The following is a 22,071-nucleotide window of genomic DNA, read 5'->3' as shown; positions in this document are numbered from 1 at the left end:
TTTATTCAAAGGTGCCAGGTTCTCCCTCGACACCGGTGACAGGTTACTGCATAACCCAACTTTTCCCGAACTCAGAACGAGGCTGGATTTTCGGATTCCATCTTTGTACCATAACCCAGTTGGGAAATTAGTCAAAAACATTACTCGTGCGTTGATGTATTTGCTTTAAATATTCAATAGTTACAAATTTAATTCTTTCTCTACCTACTTGGATAAGTTTTCTTTTTATTGTTAAAAAAAGGGGGGGTGTTACTGTACACATAGATTCGAAAAAGTTGTCAAAAAACAAATATATAACAAATAAATGTTATCAAAGGCAAGATAAGTTACTTTTCTACCAAACTGAATATATTTTTCGTGCTTTTATTCAATGTAACATGTTTATTCAGCTCGAAAACCATACAGTGTTTACCGATGTATTGGAACATTCAAGATGGCGTCTGATTCTCTCTTTAACACGGTAAGTTTGGGAAAAGATGTTATAAATAAAAAAACCGGATAAAATACTGTTTAAAAACTCTCTCAATATATGTTACCGTGACATAGGTTGACATATATTCGGCGGGTTTTTAATAGTATTTTGTATAGTTTTTTATTTATAACACCTTTTTCCAAACTTACGGTGTTAAAGAGGGTGTGAGACGCCATCTTGAATTTTCGAATACATCGGTAAACACTGTATGTTTTTCGAGCTGAATAAATGTTACATTGAATAAAAACACAAAATATATCCAGTTTGGCAGAAAAGTAACTTATCTTGGCTTTGATAACATTTATTTGTTATATATTTGTTTTTTGACAACTTTTTCGAATCTGTGTACAGTACTACAGTAATACAAACCCCAAAAAAATATTTTTTAAATAATCAGTAGCTCGTCGTGTCATATCAAACATGTCTTAATATAGTAGTCGTATAAAATGCTCCTTTTTTTCTATTGTTCTTACAGAGATCAAAGTGTAGTATCTGTTCTGCAGATGCTGCAGTAGTGCACTTAGGTACCAGTCAATGGAGGGGAAACCCTCTATACTGGGACAATTATTTTTGGTAACCAGAGTGTACTTTTAGGGAAGCTGGTTTTTTTTTTTTTTTTTTTTTTTTACCTCGTATTAAAAACAGTCTTGTCTTGTGCCTAATTTGCTTTGGGGGGGAAGCAAATAAATACAAGTTAATTACAAGGTCTGAACCAGGAAGAAAAAAAGAGGAAAAAAACGAAGGTAAATTTTTACTTTCTTTCCACCTTTACACTCGCCTTTAAAATGACTTTTTATAGGTTTTAGAGTATGTTGAAAACGAATATCACATTCAAATTCAGGGCAGACGAGTAGTTTTCCGAATATTAAGACATTTTTTTTTTCATTTAATGAATGTTTGGTGTTCGCCAATTTTAATATGGGCAGGTAGGGGTGTTTTGTAATGCGCATTCCAACTTTTCAGTTGGAAAAAACCCCATAGTCGCCAGTGAAAACATGGATTACAATGGCTAAAAAGGTTTTGGCAAATGTGTAGTTTAGCGGCGTAAATTATTTGATAGCCAAAAAGTTATAAAAACTTATTTTTATAAAGCACATTAGACCCAAAGGCTGAAATAAAACTGGAAAAAAATCATTTTTATTTTTATATCATTTTTATTACGACAATTGAGGCCGCTATATTGTTTTTAAATTTTAGCCTTTCTAAGATTTGACAGACTGGCCTTTTAAAGGCTAAATTTGTCCTTTGAAAGGTCAATCTGTAAAACCTTAGAAAAGCCAAATTTTAAAAATGTTTAGTCTAATTTAAAAAATGTTGAAAAAATAATAAAAATGAGGGTTTTTTTTTTTTTTCTGGGTTTATTTCCTCCTTTGGGTATAATGTGTTTTCTATAAAAAAATAGTTTTTATTTTTTGTGTCAAATAATTTACGCCGCCAAGGTTTTAATATCTAGAAAACAACTTGCCTGCCCCTAAATTTAAATGTGATATTGTTTTCAACAGATTCGAAAAGCTTTACAAGTCGTCATTTTAAAGGGGGTTAAGGTGGAAAGAAAGTTTAAAAAATAAATGGTGCTTGTACAGTTTCATCAAGACATTAAAAAATGAAAATATCGAAAAAAAAAAAAAAAAAAAAGTTTAAATTGTACCGTATCCGTTATGGAATGAAGTTCTCCGAAAAAAAATTTCACTTAATTTCATCAAGTAATTTTTTTTTTTTTTTTTTTTACAGCGAAAAACAAATTAATGATATCGAGCAAAAGGTTCGATTCTTAGGAAGAAAAGCTAGTATTAAAGATGGGGAGGGAGTGTCGGCGCTTTAACTGGAGTTATCTCCCCGTTGCGTTGTTCTAAAATTCAAACAAAAATTTTTTTTTTAATCCAAGAAGGCTGCCTACAACGTGCTCTCATAAAAACGTTTTTAATGTCTTGATTAAAGTGTACAAGTACCAAATAAAAAATAAATAAATAAATAAAAAAACTAGAACAAAATAAAACCCACGTAAATATTAGTTTTAGGGGTACAGATGAACGTAACCCGAGCCTTTTTTACGTTTTACTCTTTCATTTTAGCAAAAAAAAAAAAATAGTTTCTAATTTTGAACATCACAATACTTATATCATGGGTCATATTTTAATGTTGCAACCAGATTCAAAATATCGAACACGTGGGTAAACATTAAAGATCGCAGTCAGAGAGGTTGTGTATGGGAATTGTAAATGGTTATGTTTTTGTAAAATGTCAATTTTAAATGAGGAATATACATACATTGGGTAAAATTTGGTGTTCATTCACATAATGATGACACATTTCAAGCATGCGTTTCCCAAACTGGATTTTACATGGAAATAATTCCTTATTTAACAATAATTCACAAAAACAAAATAAACCCAACCAATTTTAATGCATATACCTACGTTTTCTCCCCCCCCCCCGCAACCTTTTAACTTTTATTCGAAAATAATTTTGAACACTGAAGTGAAGTTTAGAAGTCAGGTATCGACGAAATGTTGCGTACCTCTGCCTGTTCTCCAAGTACTTTAATAGTGTACCCCCTCGACGTAGCTCCGACAAGCAGCTAAATCCCACCCTGTCACATATCTCTAGGTGTAAGAAAGCCTTTTACTATTACTTTGGCCTTCGGGACAAGATCAAAGTGTAGTATCTGTTCTTCAGATGCTGCACTTCTATTTCTTGTTCTCTTTCGGTGGAGGAGAAATCCTTCATGACTGAAACAATTTTTATTTTTGTACCTTTTCTCCACGTTAAAAAATGACCCTGGTGTCTAACTCTGTCCCGTGGGGAGGCATAGTAAATAGGTACTCCAATAGTTTCTTCCCCAGAATTGCTAGACTTTGGAACTCCCTTCCGGGATTCTGCTTTCCCAACTGTACTGACATGCAGAAGTTCAAGTGTAATGTGAACAGACATCTTGCTGCTCATCTCCCTTCATAATACCCCTGCAACTTATGTCCCCCAATAGTAGCCCCTACTTCAAAGTGGCGCTACTGTGCCTTGTTTGGGTTGAAAATTGAAATTAAAAAAAAAAAAAAAAAAAAAAGATACAATAACAAATGTTACCAAAAGCAAGATAAATTACCCTTCCACTCTTGATAAGTGCTGTTTTTATTTATTTAATTAATATATTTTTTGTTGTTTTACTTATTTTAAAACGTGTATTTAATTCGGAACACAAGTAGTGCAGACTGCAGAAGTTGCTAGGTTAGTTTCATGTCAACCATCTTGTTCTATCACTTTTCGAGTTTCGATAATAGTTATAAAAACTCGAAAATGAAGCCCACTCAATCGTTACCGTGTGACATTTATGCGGGTTTCTATCAGATTTCTTGTTTAATTTTAAAGTTTTAAACAATTATCGATACTCCAAAGATGAACTTCTAGTGTCCGCCATCTTGTTGTGTAAAGTTAGAAACTTTACACTATTTGTTTCGAATTAAATAAACGTTTTAAAATAAGTTAAAATATAAAAGTGGGTAGATTAACTCATCTTACCTTTGGTAACATTTTTTGTTTGTTTTTTGTTAAACATTTTTTTTTTTTTTTTTTTTTTTTTTTTTCGGTTAGTTTAATAAATACATGCCCTTTTGCCATGAGAATTAATTGCACGTGGTTGCCGAGTTATCTATCAATGACATTCGGATTAATCTTCCCACGCATTACCTTCTTTTGGAGAATGTAGAAAAGTCCTATTAGAACTTTTTTCCAACCATCCAGCTGGATTCCCCCCCACCCACATTAAACTGACCTCGTTTCACATTTACTGTGTCGGAAGGTATTACTTCCTCCTTTGACGGTGAAGTATTGGTTTATTGCCATTCGCCTGGGGTGCCTCTGTCGGGGAATTTTTGCAATGGATGTGTGGAGAAGGGTTTTATAATTTAAATTGATCTCGTGTCAAAATACGCTAATCTTGATGTAAAAAAAAAAAAAAAATAGGCCGGTAAATCATTGTTAGGCGATCACGCATATTAATCTACTGATGCGTGGTCTTGGTCTACGTAAATAGAAGGCCGTTCCACTAAAATCATCTAACCTGCTGACGTCGCTGACCACGGTTATGCGATATTACGAGGATTATTTTAAAACTGGTGCATTTTGAAATTAATAATTAGACCAATTTAAATAAAACTTCACTACAGTTTTTTCCCGGAAAAAAAATATTGCACGAGTGCACTAGTGCACGTCACGACGGGTCTAAATGTAAAACAATTGTCACTTTTGGATTAGTTTTATAAATATAAATTTCTTTGAGAGTTGAAACAGAAAATCACTATCCTCGTAATAGTCGTCGATCGCCTAATTGTGGTCATTGTACTTTATTTTTGCGACGTCAAAAGGTCACGCGACTATAGTAGAACGGCCTTCCATTTACGTAGGCTATGCTTGAGTAGATTAATATGCGTGATCGACATAAAAAATAAAATTGAGAAATTAGTATTTAGAAAAAAAAAAATTCCCACCCAAACAGGGCATTAGGAATTTAAGCAGCAAGATGTCTGTTCACATTACATTTAAATTTCAATAGGTTAGAGAAGCAGGAAACTGAAGGAATTTCAAAGTGTAGCAATCCGAGGGAAGAAACTATTAGTCAGTAGGTGTATCGGCATCTAGGTTTCTAAACAGTGAAGGGGGGGGGGGGGGATTTTACTGCTTGTTGGGATAGTCGAGAATATGCTTATGGTCACAAATGCTAGGAGTTTGTGACCAATTTAAGTTAACAATATTTTTGATAAAAATTAGTTCTTGAGTTCGTAAATACCGATTTTGAACAAAATTACCATTTTTCTTTAGTCGTTTAATAACGTAAACAAAGGCAACTACTTTGCTCAGGTTCGATACGTACGGAACTTAAAAAGGCTTACCTATTTGTTCACGCAAATATGTCACAAATAAGTGAAGTATTTTTTGGTACTCATGCACTTATTGATCCGTGCTGAAATAATGTTATGATTTAAAAGGCCATTCTTAACATGTGGAGTGTGTTTTCTACCTATTCTCAGAATAGGCTATTCTGTACTTTAACCGTACAATTGAATAAAAAAAAAAAAAAAAAAAAAAAACTTTAAACCTGGAATTACGATTAGCACTTTTTTTCTTTTACTAATTTTCCAGCGGTGTAACTAAATATACGAAAGGTTAAGTTAGGATTGGAAAAAAAATATTCCAAAGAAAAGTTGAAAAAAAAAAAACTTCATAAAAGTGGTTTTCCAATCGTAAACTGCTTCGCTCATTTCCGAAAGACCGTCTAAATTACTGAAATCCTCTGGCTACCCATTCATTACAAGTGCCATCAATTAATAGATTTTTTTATTTTCCTTATTTAAAAACGTGACACATTTTTTTTCTTCTTCCATACGTCATTTTTTTTTATTACCCCCCCCCCTCCTAGTTTTCCTCTATCGTTGTGGTTGCGCGCACATGCACGGGACCACTCCTACGCCACGTGCTTTCCATACTCGCTCCATATTGAAATCCATCGCAGCAGCAGCACCCACTCTATTAATACAACCACTGCAAATTGTAGTAGTAGTGATAGTGTTTACTTGTGAATTCTTCTTTCTTCCTCGCCTCTTGCTGGTTATTCCAATTTGATTCTTCTAGCAGGAGTTATAATAATCACACGAGACGAGTAATAACAGTAGTCCGACAATGTTTACGTTAATATATGTGAGAAGAAAAGGGGGCACCTTGCTTTTCTGATTATCATCGAAATGCGGTTCTCATATTTTGTGTTTGATCGACAATTTAAAAAAAACAAAACTTTTTTTTCTCTTTGTTTTCTTTTTTTTATATAACTGTTTAATGGGGCGGACTTTCTCGGTAAAATCCCATCTTTTTATCCGCATTTCTTTCTGGCCTTTGTTTAAAGTTTATAGACTCCATTTTTTTTTCTTTCTTTTTGGCGTTGACCTGTTTTGTTTTTCGATTTCTCTTGCCCTTTAAAAGAAATCTTCATTGTCAATATACAAAATCAAGAATTTGTTTATTTTAAATTGGTTTCACGACTCCGACGTAGAAGTAAACTTTTTATCGGAAATTGGACGCAATTAACTATTAGTACTTTACGTTTAATTACTTTGTTGCGTTCAAATATTTATTTTTATCAAGTATTTTTTTAAAATTATCTTGATCTTTTAATTTTTTTTTTTTTTTTTTGTTACATCGATTGATTTTGACTTTATTATTTGGCTTGATTTCAGAAACGCTCAGATCTTGTTTAAACACATGAACATAAAATGTTAATTTATTCGCAAAAATAAATAATTTTGTTTTTGTTAAAAGAAATCGATAAAAAAATTAGTTGAACATGAAATTATTTCAAAACTTCTCCAGGTGACTGATGGAAGAATTGTTTTATTATTAGATCACACAGTAAGGAGAATATCCACTCGAGTATAAGAGTTGATTGTTTTTTGTATGGTTTATTTATAGAAAAAAATTAAATTTTTTAATTAAAACAAAAACAAATAGACCCCTAAATACCAAGTTTTTTGCTAACTCTTTTTTCCCCCCAAGGTTTCTAAAATTATAAACATTAGAGTATTTGTATTAAAGTGTGTGTGGGGGGGTACCGTACAATACATAAAAAAATTTAAAAAATGCCATGCCAAGTTCCTAACTAGATCCGCGGTGGAGTAGGGAGTTAAATATTTTAGTGGAAGTATCTTATATTTAAAAAAAACAAATTCTTTTTCCTGTTCCTTCATCCGGGTAGATAAATAAATAAAAAAAAATCTAGATACATACGTAGGTAGACATAGACTTTCAACTAGTCTCTCCCTCCACTCCACCCCCCCCCCCCCGCGCAATCTATTCACTCTTTAACGTATACCCGCCACCCCTCCCTTTGATTATGACCATTAAAGCTGCAGTCACTCGCGCCGGCTGCTGCTGCTTCTAGTCCAACCACTACGTCACAGTCATCATTGCTGTCGTCAGTAGCCGAAGAAGGATTCGTTTCTATGACGACTTCATAGCTGCTTTCAATTTCCGACTACTACGAACCACTTGGTGGGGACAAGTCTTTTGAAATTCAATGTTCCTTACATACACACACACACACATATAATTAGGAAAAAAAATATATTTAAGTTGTAGTAATAATTATATTTACAACACAGTGCGTGCTCGAATCAATCGGGCACCTTGCCACAGCAAGTACTCCTACTACTTGTATATATTGGATCAGTGTGACTTAGATAGTTTTGCGACTGCTACTTAGCAGCAATAATATAATACTAATAATTATTCTATATCCATTACTAGTATTATTTACTAACATTGGTATTAATTTCATTATTAATAGTAAGTGTTAATTATTGCTATTAATAATTGATATTATCATCTACTCTGCTATTGTCTGTTATTATTATTATTATGATTGTTATTAGTAATATTACTGTTATTAATACTATGCGTAGTCTTATTAGGGCTTCGGCCACTTGTTGGAGATACTGAATATGGGAGTAGTAGCTTTATTACTAAACGCACTTTCTATAATTGTTAATATTTATTATATAAGTATATCTAATTCTTTTCGTTCATACATACACATCGAACCATCATCGTTGTTGTCGGGTCGGCTGAGTAGTAAGAAAATATCGCTAACACATGCGACGAAACCTGGAATTCGGACGGGAAATAAGGATGAAGAGGAGGCGAATAAGATCGTCTTCCTAAAAAGCCACAACTGACGACATTTTTTTTTTATTTATTTTAATTTTATGATTTGATGCCTTCACAAACCTTACGTTTGCTACAAGTGTCTTTATTGGTTAACTTCTACACTGTCTATCATGGAAATCATCCGCCTACTGTCGACTGGCCCCAGATTATGGCATTTAAAATTATCGCCTTTCTCAGTAAGTTGCCCTTTCTCTTTTTAAAATGTTAACAATGTTTTCTTTCCCCATTTTTTTTATTTGGATATTTTTTTAAATTTTATTTTACATAAAATAATTTTTCGACGAGAATACAATCTTTCACAACTAACGCGCACCTGCGCGCAAGACAAAGAAATGAATTCGAGAATATCTGGTTGGCTCAATTTTTTTTTTTTTTTTTTAATATATAATCGGTGCCTGTATAGATTAGCCTCCATGGCTGTCTTTATTGGTTCTGTAGAATCTGATAACGAGTCACAATGGTCGAAAGGCGACCACACAAAATGAAATCCGAGTTCCTGAAACGAGAGGAAAATAACGACACTGGATGATTTATTTATGACAGTCCTTGGATCTAAGTGGTTGTAGGTTCTGTTCGATCCTAAATTATCATTCCAGGCATTACCATCTTCCTTTTCGAGGAGGGAGGGAGGCGAGTTTTTAATTATTGTGATTCGTATAAGACACTCCTCTTGGGAAATACTGATTCGATCACGTTTTATTATTTTGTTTTATTTACTTATATACAATATTGCATATTATTGTAATCATTTTCACTTCACGTGAGCATTTTATTTTGTTTTCACACAGGCATGCAATCTTGAATATCTACGGTCTATCTTTTTCTCAAAATATTTTTAGCAATGAAAAAAAGAGGGCTTATTTTTTTGACGATAAACTATTTTATTTTACGACGAAACACGTCGAAGCCAAGAAAAATAATGGAAAAATAAACAAATAAAATATCTGTGACTAATATATAAACAAACAAAAAAATACAAAGACCATGTAAATTTACCAATAAAAATGTAAATCAATGTTTTCCGTTTTTCGTTTCAGGAACCCGTGTTTAATTTCGTGTGGTCACCTTTCTCTTAACTTGTTACCGAATTGTGTAGGATGCTTGTCTATGAACAGGCCCCTCTCCACATTTCTTTAAAATGACAATTAGGAATATTTAATTAAAAATATCTGAAATATTTTTTTGTCAACAGCTGTCATTAGTTTTAAATTTACGATCTTCTGTATATCTCAAGGACTAGTATTCAGCTGCCGTTGCCAGGGTAGAAAGCTTGGAAAAATAATTCAATGTTTTATTTTAGATTCAATAAATAAGTGCGTATATATAATATATATTATAACCCGGTTAGTGATAACTAAAGAATTGAACGAGGTTATTAAAAGTGCTCAATAAAAGAGCAAGATATTTCATAGGAGATCAGAAAACCATCGGTATTGACGAGATCCAAGAGGGGGGGGGGCAGATATAAACAGAAGCCGAAGAGTGTCCGACATAGGTAACCAGAAATTGGTGGGGGGGGGGGGCGATGTTACCGGTGTTTTTGTAATCTTCTATAAAATATAGATCAATAAATATTACGATCTTATTTGGAAATATTCTTATTAATCGAGCACTCTGCTACGGTTTTCCTATACAAGTTTATCAAATGCGAAAAACACGCCAAATGTTGGACAAATTAAGAATGTCCTATTATGGAGAAATTAGGGGAAGTTTTCACATTCGAGTTTCGGGATGACAAATCTGTTAAAAAAAAACAAAATTTCTAAATCCATCATATAGCTATATAATTACATGGTCTTAACGAATTATATATAAATGATGATACCCACGCGTTTTGAATTCATTACGGGGGGGGGGCTCGAAACACTACAATAGATTTTGCAAATTGTACTTATATAATGTTTTTTCTTCTACAAATCCTTTTTCATACCATATAAAAAAAAAACTTTCCAATAGTTATAGTTTTTAAGGAACATACATTTGTCTCTGAGGAGTTATTTATTAGTTTTTCCGCTATTCAGCGAAACGCGTGTAAGACGTATCACATAAAATAAACAAATAAAAACGAGTGGAAATTAAATCTTTTGGTTTGGGAATTATATATATAAATTATATGGCGATTTGTGCAATATAGTTAGCACAAGGAAGGAAAATCGGGTTTGTATTACTGTACACATAGATTCGAAAAAGTTGTCAAAAAACAAATATATAACAAATGTTATCAAAAGCAAGATAAGTTACTTTTATACCAAACTGGATATAGTTTTCGTGTTTTTATTCAATTTAACATGTTTATTCAGCTCGAAAACCATATAGTGTTAAGCGATGTAATGTATTGGAAAATTCAAAATGGCGGCCGACTCTCTCTTTAACACGGTAAGTTTGGAAAAAGGTGTAATAAATAATAAACTAGACAAAATACTGTTAGAAATTCACTCAATATATGTTACCGTGACATAACTTGACATATATTCGGTGGTTTTTAATAGTATTTTGTCTAGTTTATTATTTATAACACCTTTTCCTGAACTTACCGTGTTAACGAGAGAATCGGGCGCCATCTTGAATTTTCCAATACATCGGTAAACACTGCATGTTTTTCGAGCTGAATAAACATGTTATTGTTACATTGACTAAAAACACGAAAAATATATCCAGTTTGGTAGAAAAGTAACTTATCTTGCCTTTGATAACATTTATTTGTTATATATTTGTTTTTTGACAACTTTTTCGAATCTATGTGTACAGTAATACAAACCCGGAAAATCTAATGCCTTTTACTAAAGGCAATAAGTTACTTTTGTACCTATCTAGATCATTTTCTTTTTTCTTGTGTTTACAAATAGTTTATTGCATCGTAATATTTCGTTTGAATACGATCACTTTAGTTATATTTTCATAATGACGTTTCAAGTTTTTGGCTTTTGTTCTAAACGCAATAAACTACTTTTTCTGGTTACCCCCCCCCCCTTATCTAAACTGCATAATCGCTATATTTTTAATTATATAAACACATGGGTCCAATTGTGATATAAACAATCTCGCACATGAACCATTAGAAGACTGAAATTAAATATTAGATATCATTCCACGTTAGATGTATCACAGATCCTCTGTGTGGCTAGATATGTTGACCAGACTGCTCGGCATATTTATCGAGATATTTCATTGTTGCATTATCTCCCCTGTTTTCTAGACGGTGATAGATGATTCGGTGTCCTCGACGAAACATTTAACAGATATTTATTATAATTATACAATATATGTAATATTGTTTTTGTAATGGTGCATAAAAGGAGACAGGAACTTTTAAATACACCGGAAGTTGGCACACGCGTCTCTCAATTTAGATATGAGAGCACAAAATCAATACAATTTTCAATTATATTTTTTCACCCCCTTATAATAAAAAATATATAAAAATACGTAAACTTTTTATCATTTATTTTTAATTCTTTAATCGCATTAATGCGATTAAAAAATATTAAACAAAAACAATTGATAAAGTTTGTATTTTTATATAATTTTATAAATTTTTCAAACATTTAGATCCCCCCCCCCAATATAGTTTTATTTAAACCTGCTTAATCTATTCGTACTTACGTTGTTTGAATTTAGTGTTTTTTTAAACATATGTAAAATATTCACATTTTTAAACTGTTAAGTGTTAAACTACTTTGTTGCACATTCACCTTTTTTTTAAACTGCTAAAACTGACACATTCATAGTTTTTTTGTTTTTTTGTTTTTTTTCGTGTTTCTCTAAATAAATATATTAAAATATTTAAATAGTTTGACAAAATAGGTAACATTAACTTAAATAAACAGTTATTTGAAAAGAATAATTGATTAAAAAAAAAAAGATAATAGATTACGCAGGTTTGAATAAAAAATACTTTGAAAAAACACACACACAAAAAAAAAACCTAAATGTTTGAAAAAATATTAACAAAAAATTCAAAAAATATATAAAAACAAACTTTTTTATGAATTGTTTTATTTTTGATCGCATATCTTTTTAAAAAACTGTTTTAAGTTTAAAAAAAAAATAAACAAAATAAAATTGTATCGATTCTGTGCTTTCATACCTAAATTGAGACGCGTGTGCCAACTTCCGGTGTGTTTAAGTTCCTGTCTCCATTACATTTTTTTTTTTTTTTCATATTTTATATGAAAATAAGTGGAACGGAACACTTTGAACAATTCTTACTTTTATTTAAAAAAAAAAAAGTGTAATATTTATTTCTTGTAACTTACCTTTTTTTAAAAAATAAATATACATTGACACAGAAAGTACCTACTACTGCTAGTAATATAATAGTAATCTTTTGGTCAAGATCAAAGTGTAGTATCTGTTCTTCATATGCTGCATTTCTATTTCTTGTTCTCTTTCGGTGGAGGAGAAATCCTTCACGACTGAGGCAATTTTTATTTTTGTACCTCTTCTCCACGTTAAAAAACGACCCTGGTGTCTAACTCTGTCCCGTGGGGAGGCATAGTAAATAGGCACTACTATAATAATTCGTCTAAGAATGTGATTAATTTCTTCACTTAAAATATGTTTCGTCGGGGACACCAAATCATCTATCACCGTCTAAAAAAACAAAGTAATACAACAATGAAATGTCTCGAGAAACGAGGCCGGAATGCTACAATCCGTGCACCGTGCACTTACTCTTAAGCAATCTCCATAATGTAAATTCTTATCTCGACCATATAAATCAATTTTTAAAAGTTTAACATTATATTTAAAAAAAAAAAAAGATAAAGCTTTACCTAGTTTCATCGTACACGCAAAACACCGGAAAAATCGGCTGTCATTATAAGCTAAGCCAAGGACACATCCACTCGCATTCCTAAATTTTTAGGCCATGCTAATGAATCGTATAAACGATGAAACATGTGTCAGTGGATAATTATTGTAAGATTATATTTGAATGGTCCGCATGTAAAGTTGAAACCGCTGGGAAAGATGAGGAAATACCAAGGCATGAAAAACTGGAATTTTAGAGATCTCCATCATTCCAGTAATTATAGAACCAACCGGACTGATGAATAAAAAATTGTAATTGACTGGTAAATCTACTGGGTGAAGCAAGTGCAACGGAGATATAAACTGCATTAAAAGGGACGGATAGAATCTTCAAAATTTCTCAGTTGTGAATATAGGAGGTCGGCGGTTAATGTCAGCTATAACAAGAAAAGTTGAAAAAAGAAAAAAAAGTGTTCACTTGTAAATAAATCCTGAATCATACTTTAACTATGAGGAAGTTAAAATTAGCTATAAATTTGCAAAATAATTTAAATATGTATTTCTCTTTAAGAACATGTGTGTATGCGTGTATGTGATTTGCTAGTTTTCTCACAATACTTGGAGGCCACACCTGTTTTAATGCTACTCGTGACTCCCGTTCCCAATTGAGTGTTGGAGGGGGGGGGGGCATCCCTTTCACACTTTTAGTGTCACAAGGTTTAATAAACTAAAATATACTTATTGAATGCAAGCTGAACAGGTGGAAGTAGTTTCTTCCATAGATTTAATACTAACATGAAAACCTCGGCTTATTGGGAGCACCTGTGAATTTAATATTCCCTTGACACTTCCTGCCTAGGGTGAATGCCATACAACAAGCAAAACACCCAACGCTATTTTTGTTGACTGTGAGAAGACCTCATGTCTTCCTGGTTCCCCATTTTACTTTGTATATAAAAGAGTAATCGGAATCGGGAATCTGAAAAATTTGTATTTTCCAATGACAAAAACGATTCCCTTATCTTTTTTTTTTTTTTTGTTTGATTTTGGTTAAAAAATCTTCCATTGCCGGTAGTCATAATAAAATATTTTAATTTTAAGCTACTAGTAAAACTAAAATCTATATAGCCCCCCCCCCATGTTTTTACGTTTTAGAAAATATCAGCATTTTTAACATGTATTTTTTATGGTAATCAAGTAAACTAGCAACTTTATAGTTAAATATTTAAAGATCTATAAAAAAATCAGTAATTGTATCAGAATCAGGAAAAATATTGGAATCGTCCTATCACTAATATATATATCTATAAAAGTGAAATTTTTCTGTCTGTATGTGTACATTTCCCTACCAAACTACTGTCAATTTTCAGTCTACAGACTCAAGATTTGACATAAGGGGTATTGAGATTTGGGAAGATCTTTTTAATTGGCTTTCGGCTTGAAATTTGGCTGTCAAGGGTTAAAAAAAATCAACAATTTGACCTTTTGAAAACTCTTCCAAACTACTCAATTTTGGGTTGAAGCACTTGAAATTTTAGATGTAGATTACTTGGATATGGATCAAACTTTCTAATTTGAGCCCAAAACAAATGTTAAGGGATCAAAGTTTAAAAAAAGAAATTGACCTCGTCAGTCTCTACCAAATTACTCGGCCAATTTTTGGTTTAAACATTTGAAATTTTACATAAAGTGTATTCAGACATAGAGCAAGCATTTTAATCAGTTTTGGGGCTTGGTTGCCAAGAGGTCAAAGTTGAAAGAGTTGACCTTTGCAGGCTCTACCAAACTCCTCCGCTAATTTTGGGTCTAAACACTTGAAATTTTAGATGTAGGCTATCTGGACATGAGTTAAACTTTTTAATATATATATATATATATATATATGTATATGAACAGTACATAGGGCCCGAGCAAAGCTGGCCTGAACTGCAAGTATATAAATATAATGTTTGTGCTGATATCCAACTTTGAGATTAATGCAAATAAAGTGGCATTAAATAAGTCTTTAATCTCTTTGAAGAACATCTGGCATTTACCGAGAATCTTGACAAGAACCTCTGTCCACTCCTGTTCCAAGTATCGCACCATTATTAACATTTCTTACATATTTTAAATAACTGTCTGTACATATAAAAATAATTGTTAATATCTGTGCTATTTGTGATGATTACTACTGGTTGGGTGATTTGAACCGTCATTCTTGACTCCGTGGGCTTGCATCTACCTCAAGGCCACCAGCAACTAACATACAGATTGAAGAAAATAAAGTGCTTATAAATGCCAAATTAGCAGATTACAATAGTAAACAGTTCAACAACCAGAAGTCAGAATGTTAAGTTGACTGCTTTTTTTTTTTTTTTTTTTTTTTTTTTTCCTGAAGCAGAATCAACTTTAGTTATTTAAAGGGGCTTTATAATTATATTTTTTTAATAAATATTAATGATTCATATATAATCCGTATGGATATGAAAGCACTAGAAAATTTAAAAATGGGTCTTTGGTTTACCTTTGGTAGCCACGCAACTCATGCTCCCCTTTATTCCTTTGGTTCTTATATTCCAGGAGTGATGTTTCCTACAAAGAGGGAAGACTTGCTGTTTTCTGGATTGGAATATATTCCATTTAACACTTATTGTTGACAAGATTTTGACTCGGAAGCATTGTTTATTTTCTTAAGTTCCTTAAATCAAGTGGGTCTATACTGTGTCTGGAGCGATTTCCATAAAAAATTGTATGAAATTAATTTACTTCCTATTAGTATAGATTTGAAATTAAAAAATAAATAAAAATTGGTGAGATTTTTTGTGAAGTTATAAATACGTCTATAAAACAGTTATTCTTAAATGTCTGGTTGTCTGACTGGAAATGCTTTTATAGGACCACTCAATATCAGTTGTTATGGGGGGGGGGTATTGATTTAAGAAGATAGACAGAAAAAAATGGAGTCACTATGGCTACCATTTTTAAGAAATGGATAGCAACAAGTTATATTCAGACTTACTGTAAGAGTGGATTAATTCATGGGGATTTTCTGTCCTACCATTAACACCTTTCTCCCATCCCCTCCTCGCGTACACATACACACACACATACACACAAATCTGTGGTTTTGTTTAAGGGATGCTCTATAAATTAAAAAAGATGATCAACCATGTTATAATTTTATCAACTATAGTCTAAAATATTAACTAGAAAATTTTTTTTTAATTAAAAATGTTTTCAGTCGATATCTGAGTAACCTATATAAATAGATTAGCGGGGGTACCCGACATTGCCCAAGTGTTTCGAAGTGTGTGTTGAGCACAAAAAAAATAGTGTTAGTAGGCAGGTTCAAACCCATTAAGTGCGTCACCTCTGGGGTTTTAGTAGGCAGGCAGGTTTGAACCCATGACGAAGGTGGAAAAGAAAGTGAAATAAAATGAACTTTTACCGCTACGCTACGAAGCCATAGGAAGTGGAAAGCATTCAAATTTGGCGCTGTCAATCAAAATGTTGGCTTACTAAGTGAATGCAGAAATGAACATCGTCTGAAGGCCAGTTCAGCTTCTCACTGTTTCATTGTTTCCCCACGATGTTGGGAAAAACCAGATCCCCATAAAAAAAAGGGAGTGTCCAAATGAATAGCAGCTGTCTGATATGAGGGGTTTCCCCCAGATTGATCAAAGCTGATTGCTTTCTGGACATCCCAGCACGAAAGGCCAAGAAGCTGACTTACCTCTCTATTTAGTTTCGCTTTTATACGAAAAACACAAGAGGAAGGAATAGCGCGGATTTTATAAAAGTCGATCAAAACAAATGTAGACACGTCCCTTTGCAAATTGTAGATATTATGATCTATGGAGTATATAAAAAGTCCTGCCGTTGTGTGTGTGTATATATATATATGGTGACCAAAAAAAACGGGCCCATACTCTAATTAGGCCCCGTTTCTTAGTGTTTTGTCCGAATGAAATGAAAGTTTGGTCATAACTAGTTTATTATATTCAAAACATCACATCAAAACACTAGGGTCTTTGGCCTTTTTTTCTCCGTTGACTGTAAAATGCTCAGACAAACAATTGAATGCCCTCTGTTTTTTTTTTTTGGGGGGGGGGGTCACCCTGTGTGTGTGTGTGTGTGTGTGTATATATATATATATATATATATCACACACACATATATATATATTTTAAAATTAAAAATTTGGTGTTTCTTTACTATAAGTCACAACTGAAATAAGCATCTTCCCAGAAATTAGAAAAAAAAAAATGATCATATAGAATTTTAATTACAAGTGAAAATCAATTTTTTTTTTTTTTTTTTTTTTTTTTTTTTTTATCGCATTCTTTTTCATTTGATTAAATAAAAGAATAACATCTTCTCTGCCTTACGGTAACTTCCGGTATTTCTGCTGTTCTCAATTACCATTGAGAAATAAACATTGAGAACAGGAAAAATGTACCATTGATCAAGAAAATATGCTATAACCAATTTTTAAATTACAATTTTTTTATTCTATCATTTTGTATTTATTTTTTCTAAATTTTGGTATTTTACTTATTTCAAATACATCAAAATGTTGACATTGTGACTTCCTGTACTGATGAATGCAAAACCATATATTTTTTTATTTATAAATTGTACTGCCCTGGCGTTACCTGAGATTCATTACATTCAAACTTTTTTTTTTTTTTAACATATTTCTCTGCTCTATAGCCACGCCTTTTTAAGTTCAGAATCTAAGCAAAACACAGGAGCATTAACTCTTGCTTTAAAAGATGAGTTATTCCCCTTAGTTGATTTCTGCTTTAAGATTGTCTTATTAGAGCACTACCAAGTCATATTAAGTAGTTATTTTTCTAAATAAGTTGTAGCGGAGTATGCTAATATGACAAATAAAAAATAGCTACATGGCAAATTTGTTGTATAATTTTATATTAGTAGTTTTGGAGTCGATAAGCGTTTCATTTTAGCAGTGACGGACAGATACAGACCCGAAATTGTTCGTTTATTATAGATAACTTATTTAGTTTCTAAAAGTCTTTTCTCTTTCTCTTTCTCCCTTTCTTTGCAGGTGATACTTCAAGTCAGAATTGTGACTGCGATAATAAATCCTCACCATCTTCGTCGCCATCCTCAGCATTACGGCTTCAGAACTTAAAGGATCCGACCCACTCTCTTGCCAAGAAACGGAGGACCCGCCTGAGGCCTAACCGGAACATAGTTATTAGTTACTCATCAAAACGGAAAAAAACTAAATTCCACACCTTACATGCGTCTCCGAAATCAACCACACGATCAACAATGAATTTGCTACCGCCAGAGAAATCCACTTGCAATATCTTTGCAATGGGTGAAAGTAGTGTCGACAGCGGCGTCTCTAGCCTAAGAACAGAAACTGAAACCGAAATGGATAGCAATTCTCCGGGTCTGGAATCCATAGCATCCACGGTCTCTGTTTCACGTTCGATGACTCCGCAAGACACTGGAAGCGTGTGTTTACTTGAAGATGACCACGTCAATCCTGACTGCTTTACGATGCCTTTGGAAACCTCTGCGATATCTAGCTGCCAATTGGTGTTACCGTGTGATATTGGTACAGATTTAAAGATTCCGGCTGATGATAAAAGCGGTGTTGACACTCGGTGTTCCACCAAAACGAAAGACTGTCCGTCGACCTTGGAAAGTTGCTCAGAAACAAATTCTGAACAAAAGCAGACTATACATTATAATCCAATGGGCGGCTACTCGTTATCGGACCAGCCGTTTGGTTCATATAGTAATAATAAAAATTCATTAGGACCCTCGAGTAGGTGGGAACTAAGTGCTCTGTTGAAGATTCATAATCCATTGAATTCCATCAGGAATAAGATTATCCGACGTAAGTACCATTGATGTTTTCCTTTTACAAGAAACCTATATTTTTATTTAAAAAAAAAAAATCCACTGTCATTTGTTCATGTGCTTGTTTATAGCAGTTCGTATGAATATGTATTCAAATATTTTGGAAGAATGGTCAATGGATCAAAGATTAATGAAAGAGGCTTTTATATTAACTTAACGATCTATTTTGAAATGTAAATTAGTATCAAAATATATATATATATATATACATATACACACACACACCTGTCCCATGACTGGTGTCACAAAATTAACCCACATATGTGTGTGTGTATATATATATATATATATATATATATATATATATATATATATATATATATATATATATATATATATATATATGTATGTATATATGTATATATTAGTGTTATAGACTTTATCTATAAGAGCATGGAGTATTTTTATGAAAAGCTCAATAGGTGTTAACCTAGAGCTATATATATAGAAAAGGTAAGGGGTTACACAGGTAAAAACTCAACAAAATTCAATTTTTTTGTGAACAATCATTTCAAAAATGATATCCTTTCATTTAATCAATATTTACAAATAAAAATCACTGGATTCGGCATTAAATAACCTGAAAAGGGTTGATATGCCGTAAAATAAAAACAACCAACCATCCAGCAAGGCAAATCTATCAATAGTAAAAGCTCTACCCACTTAAGGAGAAACTCATATAAAAAATAAAAGATGAGAATTAAAAGTTAAATAAAACTTGATTTATATCATCAGAACAAAAGGAGAAAAAAAAAACTTTTTAGGCCATGGCATTTCAAAGCTGATTCTCATCAGAACAGGAGAAACGCCAGGAATATGCATTTACAATTCATATGATAGTTTTATTCAACTCCAGTTCTCGTCTTTCATTTCTTTATATATATTTATTTTTAGAAGTTTCTAGTCAGTTAAAAACTGGCAAAAGTTTTAGCCGGTTGATTTAGAACTGGTGCTTTATGCTAAATTGATGGTTGACTATGATTAAATTTTATTATTTTTCATTAAATATTAATCTGTAACTGCTACCATAACACTTAGTTCACTGCATCATATCATAGCAACGAACGGTCCATACAAAATTCATCCAGACTGGCCCAGTAGTTTCCGAGAAAAGGTGGAATGGACAAACAGAATAGACTACAAGACTTGTTTCAGGATTGGTAACATTGATTCTTCAAACCGGACAGATTTGCGCCACTTTTTGTCCTGTTATGGAGATTAAAATCAATTATGTCTCGAATCTATTAAATGATTTTGGTTTTAGAAAAATGTCTAGAATTTGGTACTTGAACTGAAGAGATTTTTTGAAGAAATGGAAATTCAAGGAATCTTAATTGCTGTAATTTGTGCTTGTACAGTGATTCCTCCATTAAAAATATTAAATGTGTAGAATGTCCTCCTCGATGTACATAGACCCGATAAACCCGTTTAGCAACAAAATTCCACTCTTTCGCAGAAGAGGTACCTAGATGCCGGAAAGCCTTCTACTCTAATACTTCTCTTGGACTATTAGACGTTAAAATTTCTTCCCAGTGTCCTGCTTCCCTGACTGTACTAACATGCAGAAATTTAAATGTAATATGAACAGGCACCACGCTTATCTCCTCACGTAGTTCCCACTAGACATGATTCCAAATAGTTGCCCATTGTGTCCATGCCTTGTTTGGGGTAAACAGGATTTACTAAAAAAAAAAAAAAATAATCTATGTAAAAAGTTGGGAAAGTTTGAAACTTAAGATTTATGTGTAAATATTTTCAGGTTTCAGAAAAAAAGTAATCCAGAGACAAAATAGGCATAAAATGCCTTGCTTTAATAAAACGAGCAGCCTTTTATTAAAAGCATAACTGCACATCCATGTGTGTATGTAATATACACTAGCAGGGCTACTTAGCGTTGCTTGGGGTCATAATTTCTGTGGATCACAGAAAAACATTAAAGTAAAACTAAACCCTCTGTTTAATCTTATATTTTGAAAGTTTTACGTTCGCTTCAGGAACAAAATTCATAATAAAAAAATACTTATGCGGTTTTAGCACCCTTAAATATGGTTAAGCCACGAGTGATTCCAATACTATTAACTACATAAACCAAACAGGAAGCTGCTGCTGCTGCTGTTTTAGTTCTTTTTGTCTAGAACAATGTTTTACAACTGACAAAATATTTAATAGCATTTTCTTAAATGTTACATAATATCAATAAAAATAAGCAACTGTCTACATCTCACACACACTATTAATCAATGTTGCATGGCATTTACGTTCAAAATTCATGTGAATTATTCGGACTACTGTTCTCATCTTGAGTGTAATTTACACAATGTTTTGGCTGATGTACCCTCTGACCTTCTTCAGGTGTATCTTGTCGAACTCTAAGCGAATCTGCACATAATTTTGAATGGAATCCTTTATTTAATCTATGGATGTAGCATGCTCTCGTTCCATCAGCCTGGGTAGAAGTCCTAAGTAATTCAGTTGTATCTTTTTGTGTCACCTGCACTGAGGATTGAACCTTCTTTACAACTGAATTTACCAAGTACTTCATCCACTGCCACAGGTCCTTGCCGAGTGGATAAAGTATTTGGATTAAATGAAGGATTCTGTGTAGATTCTTGGTTTCAACAGATTTCAGACGTCAACAAGATACACCTGAAGAAGATCAGAGGTTACATCAATTGAAAAGTTGTGCAAAGAACTCTAGATGAGAACAGTAATCCAAATAATATGAATTAACAATCCTCATCTCACAAATTTCACAAAAAAAACAGCATTGACTCTAAGGAAAAATAAGTTATTCCTCTTGGGTGATGTTTCTGTTTAGGTGTTCAAGAATGTTTATATATTAGCAAACTGCCGAATCAAATTTTTGTTTCTTTGTAAATTAAAGCAGCATAATTTTTATTGCCATCATTATGAAAATTGGCTAATCAGGATTGATGCTTGATTTATAAGCTTAACTGCTATTTATGTCTAATTTTTAAAATCTGGCTGATATAATTTTATATATTTGTTATGCAAGTATGTATTTTAAGTTTCTAATAGTTTGTGAATATTGTTCAAAAGAAAATCTTCTGAATTGTCTTTAATGGCTGAGGTGGCTGACATTTCACTGGGCAAGGGTTGATGTTTGTATACCTCACTCCCAACAGTAGTATTTTTATTTTTATTTTTTTATTTGATCATCTACCAAACTGTGGGGGTCCTGGATATGACCTTAAACTATATCCAGTGGTGAGGCCCCAGCTTGTGGGCTTTGGGGA

At 32.6% G+C, this 22,071-nt stretch overlaps 1 protein-coding gene across 3 annotated transcripts in view; it reads left to right on the top strand.

The window, feature by feature from the left end:
• Positions 1-22,071, top strand: part of LOC145247432 (uncharacterized) — a 209,505-nt gene that overhangs the window by 133,607 nt on the left and 53,827 nt on the right. For all 3 annotated transcript variants that reach the window (XM_080109194.1, XM_080109193.1, XM_080109195.1), the window contains one exon: positions 17,985-18,791. In XM_080109194.1, the coding sequence (XP_079965320.1) occupies positions 17,985-18,791 (807 nt within the window). The remainder of the gene's footprint in view (positions 1-17,984; positions 18,792-22,071) is intronic.

This window comes from Euprymna scolopes, chromosome 25 (assembly GCF_053919585.1).
Source record: "Euprymna scolopes isolate OS-2025 chromosome 25, ASM5391958v1, whole genome shotgun sequence".
Classification (NCBI taxonomy): domain Eukaryota; kingdom Metazoa; phylum Mollusca; class Cephalopoda; order Sepiida; family Sepiolidae; genus Euprymna; species Euprymna scolopes.
This window is presented reverse-complemented; position numbering and strand designations above follow the sequence as displayed.